Here is an 8,156-nt window from a genome sequence, read left to right on the forward strand (position 1 = left end):
CTCTGTCTCAAATACCTTTATCTATCTGCCCCTCCACTGACTCCATTAAGACCTTAAAAATATACAGAACACTAAACCCACTGCTGTCAGTGGGTTGCTTAATTACTCCCATGGCATAGACTACTTCAATAGTCTCCTAAGATTGCTCTTAATCCAATTTCTTATTTAAAAAAATCTATTATCCACATTTCTTTCCTGGCTACATCTCCAAACACTGATATGACTGCTACTTAGCCAAACAAAACGTAAATTCAGAATACAATACAAATTCCTTATTTTGGCATTCAAAGCTCTACACATGCCAGCCATGGTTTCCTAGGTGATTAGCTCATTGAGGTTAGGAGAGGACCTGTTTGAAAATCTACAATGTTGTTGTTTGGTGCCACAGAGCCCACTCTAACTCATTGCAACTCTGTACACAACAGAACAAAGCACAGCCTTATCCTGCTGCCTGTCTCTTAATTGTGCTTGTTGGCGCCATTGTTGCAGCCAATAATGGATTGGATCAACCCATCATGTCAGGATCACTGTCTTTTTTTTGTGTGTGTGTGCCACCTCTCTACATAGCAAGATGTCCTTATCCAAGGTCTGGTCTCTCCTAATAACATTCTCAGTTTCTGCTTATCTGTTTTACTGAACAGAATCATTAGCATTGCCTTATACCCAGTGACTGCTCAGGTAGAAGAATTTCACCACCGGTACTTTAAAACAAACAAAAAACACCTCACTGTCATTAGCTCCATTCCGGCTTATAGTGACCATGGTGGATTTCCAAAACTGCAACGTTTACAGGAGTAGAAAGCCTCATCTTTCTCCAGCAGAGAGGTTGGAGGTTTCGAACTGCACACCTCTCGGTTAGCAGTGTTACTACTGTTGGACTTCCAGGAAGGTACCTTCAAATTCTATAAACTTTTGGCAGACTCGTTACCAGAGACCAGCAGACTCAGGTTGTCTTCAGGCTAAGGTCTGGGAAGGGCGTTTTTATTCATTTTCAGTATTTCCGCAGCTAGATTTGAGCTGACGCCCAAAATGCTATCCAGCTACTCGAAAACACGACTCCTCCCTAATTCCACCACTACCCCCCCCCCCCACCCCAACACAACCTGGATTTTACCACCACAGCTTGGGTCTTAGCCGTAAAGAATTGGCTTAATACAAATCTGGACAGCAGCCAACGCTTCCGCCGCGTCCAAGCGTTAAAAGCCCGGAGTCCCAAACTGCGCGCGGCAGCCGAGGGGCGTCCGCTCAAATCTCGCGAGAGCCGCCGCCAGCGCCGTCCTCTCCCAAACTCACGCGAGACCCACGGCTTCCGCCTCGAGCTTCCGAAGGCCGCGGCGGCGTTTCCCGGGCAACCGCAATGGCGGCGCCTCTGCGGGAGCGGCTGTTCTCGCTAGAGCTGCTAGTGGACTGGGTGCGCCTAGAAGCCGGGGTGCTGCCGTCGTCGGCGGGGGCGCTGGAGGAGAAGGAGGCCTCGCTGCCGCTGCCGTCGGGCTTCCGCCCTGCGGTGGCCTTCCGCCTGTTGGACTTCCCCACGTTGCTGGTTTACCCACCCGGCGGCAGCGACCCGCAGCCCCGACCCTGCGTGGTAACTTTCGGTCGCGGCAAGTCCTGTCTCTTCAGACTGCACCCGCCCACCTTGCACCGCTTGCTCCGTCAGACCCCGCTTTACGCGCTGCTTCTGCAGCTGGCGCCCGGACGCCCGACGCCCACCCCGCGACTCCTGGGTAGCTGTGGCGTCTCGCTTGCGGACGCTGCCCAAAAGGTCCTGGGGCCAGTACAGTCAGCCTGCACGTGGGGCCATCGAGGATGCTTCCCTTTGTGCAACCCGATGGGGAAGCGGATTGGGGACATTGCGTTGGGCTACAGCCTGACCGACCTGGGGGAGACTTTGCTGGGACGTCTTGAGGGACAGGTCACCTGCAGGAAAAGTGAACTGGAGGAAGCAGAGGGACAAGAGGCCGGCGAGGTTAATTCCCTGCAGGAAAAACAACAGCCAAGGCAGCCAACCTCAGGACCAAGCTCAGGAGATGATGCACACCTGGTGGATTTAAAAATCACAACCACACAGGAGTTAAAGGAAATAAATGTCCACAGTGGTGCCATCTCTGATAACACGGATTCTGTGGAGAAGGACAAAACTAGTAGTAGTAGTAGATGTAATAGTCCAAATCAGGAAGAGTTGGACATTGAAACCAATATATTTTGCCCCCCACCTCTCTACTACACTCATATGATTGAAAAAAAGATGCCTTCTGTACAAGGTAAAATCACATTTGTACCGCAAGTTCATATGCCTGAGGAACTAGATGCTGTTTTTCAAGAAGAGAATCATGTAAATCCCCAAACACACAACAGTTTTCAAAAGTATGTGAATACTATAACGAAGGAAAGTCTCTCTGTGCTTGCAAATCCTTCAGAAAATATTCAGAATGTAGGAAAAAATAATCAAACTCCTTGTCACTCTCAAACTGAACAAAATAGAATTACTACTATAAGAGAATTGCCTTTGTTAAATGCTTTGTTGGTTGAGCTGTCCCTGTTATACGCCCAGCCCATGGCAAGCCCTACTCATATACATCCCCATCTAGCCTGGTTATATAGAACTGAGGAAAAGAATGAACCAGACTCTCTTGCCAAAACCACATGTAAATCTGAATCCAAGAAGGAAAAACTCTCAGTAGGGGAAAAGAAAAAGTCAGTAAGTCTTCAAAATAGAAAGAATCAAGTTGAAAATCTCCGGAAAAGTATACATTATGAAAAGCCCAGTAGTATCCCCCAAAACCGAGTTCCAAGGGGAAGGCTGCTTTATGGCATAACAAATACACTAAAGCTACGTTTAAAGCAAACAAATCCTAACATGTTGCTAGTACATGAACAAAGAGAACAGGAGAGAAAAATGCAAGCACAAATTTTGGGTGCAAAACTCAGAATCCCATCATCCAAAGTTAAAGAATTAAGCCTTGTTGAACAACATCAGAAGTCACATCAACTACCAGAAGATCAGGGTTTAGTTTCAGATACAGCTTTTGCTGAAAATAGTAATACTTCAAGACAAGTTAATGGGGTTTTCGATGAGCCTAGAACAAGTAAAACTAAACTGCCAGGTACAGCGGGAAAAAAGACAATTTATTGTACTAAAAATAGAACCAATAGTGGTTCATTGGAAGAAAAAAGTGCCGCAAAATCCATTATTTCAGAACAGTTTAATCTTAAAAATATTTTTGAAGACAAAGTGGAAACAGAAGTCCAAAATTCATGTGTTGTTCAACAAAATGCAATCGACAGAACTGTACATAAAGAAATAGGTAGCAGGCAGGTCAAAACCATAAATAATGACATTACTGATCTAAGTGAAAATAAGCTAAGTAAAAATAGTTCTTCTGAAAGCATTTCAGAACTAAAATATTCAGATGATTTTACTAGCCTTTGTTATTCTGAAGATTCCTATACCACTGAGGATACCAGCAGAAGCTTACAGGGTCATGATAGTCCAGAAAATCGAAACCATTGTCAATCTATTAGTAAGTCTAGTGAAGCAAGATCATCCATAAGAAAAAATAGTAGTGAGAAATGTTCGATTCTTAGCCCACCTTTTTCAGCTGGATTACCAATACACTCATATAAAAGATGTCATACTTCAAAGACTCAGGATAAAGGTTCTGATGAAGCATCTTATATCTCTACCAGTGATATATCTTCATTACATTGGACAGAGGAAAAAGAAAAACAGAGAGACCATAACAGTATGCCTAATTCAAAACTTACAAAGAGTGTTCAAGACAGCTCTATGAAACTTAAAACAAAAGCTGGTTGCAAGTCTTTAGAAAAGAGTCAGTCACCAAGGACGTCTCAAGTGAGTTCTTACCTGCCATCTAATTTGTCAGAATTAGAATTTAAGGCCTTGGATGTCAGTACATCAGATCAATTTGAAGAAGACAGCGATGAAGTTGGTTCACTAAATATTTCCAAACAATGCAAAGATATTTCTGAACTAGTAATAAATAAACTTCCAGGATATACAGTGTAAAAATAACATGCTTTTAAAAATCATGGATATTTTGACAATATATATATAGTATGTGTACTGCTAATGAGAAAAGTAACTTTTTACATGATTTTAATACATAAAATATGTAAATTCTTTTTAAGAAATATGTTTATTAGTTCTTTAATGTTTACATAGTATACTAATAAATTTGACATGCTCATAATATGATCATTATATAACCTAATTAAGAATTCTTTTAAAATTGTTTCAAAAGAATAATGTATCTAAAGTATAGATCATGCAGTATCTATCTTCCTAAAGCAGATTTCTATGACCAAACTAATACCTGCCATCTAATCAATTCCAACTCATCGTGAAACTGTATACTGTTTATACTCGACTATAAGCTGACCCGAATATCAGCGGAGACACCTAATTTTATCACAAAAGCAGCATAAAAAATGCTGAAACGCTCAGCTTATACACGAGTACACACGGTACATTGAAAAAGGATGCCTAGCTAATAAGGGTAGTTAAAAATTATTAAATTACACTCATTAGTAAATGTAATAGACTTACTATGTGAGGTGCAAAAAGGTAACAAAAGTATTTAAAACAGCTCTGGTGTTATACGAGTTTATAGTTTTATATGGGTAGTCTATAAAGACTTTGAATCAGTGTCTAAAAAACTTGCATTTTCACATATGCAGCTCAAGTTTCCAATTGGTGGCATTTCTGTTACATTCCAAAATAGAGCTGTACCTCTTTCTGGACACAATATGGAATGATTACTTGATTAGTGTTTGTCTTCTACTTGGATTAGGCTCTGTGATGGAAGGAATAATCTGTTTAGCACAATAGTACATTCTTAATGCTTAGCACAATCAGTTTCTGGCATGCGGTTGAGGTGCATTAACAACGTTTGTTGAGCAAATGAATGAAGGCCAGGCATTTCATATACTAAATGGGAAGGAAAAGAGTTAAGCGACAGAAATAAGCAAAACTCCTAAAATTAAACTTACCGAAAATTTTTTTGGTAATCTGTTTAACTATAATATTGTCTTCCTGAACATAAACAGTCTTCCGATGTCCTATGAAGTTCTTGGAGTGAGGAATTTTAAAAGATGTCTCCCTGTACATTTTCTTGTATAATTCATTTTCTTGTTTTTGTTTTAACTAATTTGCTACCACAGTGATGCTGACTTACTGCCCCAGGGGTTTCTGAGACTGTGACTCTTTATTTACAGGAGTAGCAAACCATCTTTCCTCCTCAGAGTGCCTGGTGATTTAAAACTGCTGACCACGTGGTTGGCAGCCCAATGTGTAACCACTATGAGATTGTACAATTGTTTGGTTTTTTAATGCATGGAAATTTGTTTTTAAGAAGCCTAATTATACTTATAAATTCTTCCATTGCCTTTTTTAAGTGAAGCACAGATTTAGTAATCAATGTATGCTTCAATCATGAAGTGCCCCACCTGACAATTTGTGCTAAATGACACTGTCTAGGGATTACGATGTTGGAGTTTATAGGGATTAAATGGTGGGACCTCATTGGCTCACCTTAGTCCCTGTCTTGTTTCCCACTGGTTCTTATCCTTGCATCCTGATTGGCCCTTATTCCAGTGCAATGACTGATCTAGTAATGCACAGCTATGTACTTTGAGTACTTCATTATCATGTGAGGCAATGTTGGGATGAGTCATCTGGATCTCAGATGGAACAGATCATGTGATGCAGTTTAAGCTAGGTCATCCAGACCTCTAGTTGACATGGACTCTCACCCCCACCCCCCGCCCTGCCCTGAAGAGAACAAGGACTCTGATATTGCTCAGTGATTGACTGATATGGCTTACTTTCAGCTGAAATGGGACTCAGCACCTCTATTTCCCCCCCACCCCCACCCCCAGAGGCCACTATCTGGAGTGAGATGGGACTATACCTATTTACCACTAACATTTTTACATAGAACTGGTGCAATCTGGAAGAGACAAACGAGCAATAGGTTACGGATACATGGGCTGAACAACAGACAGTAGATAGCTTATTATTGGCTCAAGGAAGAGAAGTAGCCAGATTCTCAAACAGATATACTGTTGGGACATAGTTTAGTTCCCAGAAATTAAAGCAGAACTCTTATTGCCATGTGGGTCTTTTTCTGACACATATAGGAAATGGGTTTTTTAGTTCGGGATCCTTAAGACTGGGACCTTAAGGCGTATTTGTGTGGATTCCAAGCCTTTTCAGATCTTGTCTCATTCTAACTCTTCTAATAATTTGCTTTTAAGAGCCTATGTCGGCTTTGCGATGCTCCCTGCAATAGCCTGGTGGGTTCAGGGAATGAAGGTTTCTTGCACCCCAGTCTCAGTGTTTAAAAGTCTCCCTAAAAGTAGGCGTGGGAGAATAAAGGACAGATGTAAGACAAGGGAAGGTGAAACATCTCTTTGATGGGGACTCATCAATGCCTACTACTTGGAGATAGCAGGTGGTTAAGAGACCACCAAATGATTTTAATACCATATAGGTAGGTAGGCCTAGTATCTAGCAGAATGCGATGGACTTACAAGCAACATCTACACACATAACCCAAAGGTTTCTTGAGTTTGATAATAGAGAGAGGCTGGGAGCCAGGGTTTTGTCATTGCTAGAATTCAATTGGGATATTTGTGGGCCATGGTTCCTGCACTGGAAGCAAGTGCCCGGAGGCTTCTTTCCTGCTCCCGTGTCTTGACCTCCCTTGTGATGTTTGCACAGAACATGGCTTCCCAGAGTTTGTAGCAAATAACTTGGCGCCGAAACCATGAACTACAACAGCCACTCCACTTAGGACCTGGGCCCCCGCTGGCCACGATAGCTGCCCTACGGACGTTGCCTGTTTGGTGTTCTTGCTTTCCTTTCTCCAAGCCTCAGGTGTACCCTGAGAAGGCAACTGGAAGGAGCTCATTTGAGCAACTTTACAATCTCAGTGTTCTATGCTGCAGCTTCCCACAGATTTGGGGAGCTGATTGGTTAATGAAACAAGTGTCTACTAAAGCAATGCTCCTCTTGGCTGAATCAGGATCTAACTCATGAAGTTTGCAAGGCTCTCTTTTTCTTGAGTGACTTCTGTCAATATAGAATCATTTATTGGCTTAATCTGAATGCATTCCTTTCATCTCTTCAACGAGCTTGCCCTTCTTGGTGGTTCAAATATGGACCTTGCCCAGGAATTGGAATAGCCTCATTTTCCCCACCTATAGAGCTGCTGGTGGTTTGAACTGATAACTGTGAGCAACCCACCTTTTCATTCCCAAGTCACTAGGGCTCCTTGCTGGTGTTTTAAAGAGACAAGTACCCACTATTAGATAGATTTCTGCAGCATTCTGGGGTTAATAGCTTTTGCCCCAGACTTAAATAGATTAAAATAAACTTTTTAAAAGTATTTACTTACCTTGAGAAGAACTCTTACAATGCTCACAATACTCTCACATAAAGAACTTTGAGAGCCTACCCCTCTTGACCGAGGGCCTCATCCCTCTTGGATGATGCAATTTCCTTCTGAACCCACTTCTCTCTCTCTCTCTCTCATATATATATGACTTGCATGGGCAACTTACATGCCAAATGCAAAACCTAGGTTAATTAAAATTGAGAAGGAATGTTAAACAAAAGATCTTCAAATACAATGCTTAAAAGTTTCTGATGTAACATTAAACTTATCAGATCTTCTATTATTGTTTCTCAGTTGTGCCCTTGAGAAACAGTTGGAGTGAGCTATTCACAATCTTTTCTCAACTTTTCTTTTACTGGCTAAATTTACTTAATCTGATAATTAATATTTACTTGAACTGATCATCATTATAAATTCGTCATCACATAAGGCTTTAGGTTCATTTAATTCCTTTAAAAAGCTATGATCTTGCTATTTAGTAGAATATGTTATGATTCTTGGACTTTTTTGTAATGCTTTCATCTAATAGCTTAGAATGCACCATATTCTTCATGTGGATTTGCTTTCACATAGAGAATATTATATTTTACTAACTGAATATAACACACACATTTTAAATCCAAGACAGCATACACTAATTTGACAAAGCGTCAAGTTAAAAAGGTAATATATTATTTAACCTTGTAAGTAAATAGGTAAATTAATTAAAATTATATTAAGTAAAAATTAAAATCACAA

At 41.0% G+C, this 8,156-nt stretch overlaps 1 protein-coding gene across 1 annotated transcript; it reads left to right on the forward strand.

Annotated features, from left to right (window-relative positions):
* Window positions 1–1,341: 1,341 nt before the first annotated feature.
* On the forward strand, window positions 1,342–7,789 carry MAP10 (microtubule associated protein 10). The gene has a single exon (XM_075532104.1). The coding sequence runs from the start codon at window positions 1,358–1,360 to the stop codon at window positions 4,025–4,027; it is 2,670 nt and encodes an 889-aa protein (XP_075388219.1). The 5' UTR covers window positions 1,342–1,357; the 3' UTR covers window positions 4,028–7,789.
* The last annotated feature ends 367 nt before the right edge of the window (window positions 7,790–8,156 follow it).

Source organism: Tenrec ecaudatus, chromosome 1 (assembly GCF_050624435.1).
Source record: "Tenrec ecaudatus isolate mTenEca1 chromosome 1, mTenEca1.hap1, whole genome shotgun sequence".
NCBI lineage: Eukaryota > Metazoa > Chordata > Mammalia > Afrosoricida > Tenrecidae > Tenrec > Tenrec ecaudatus.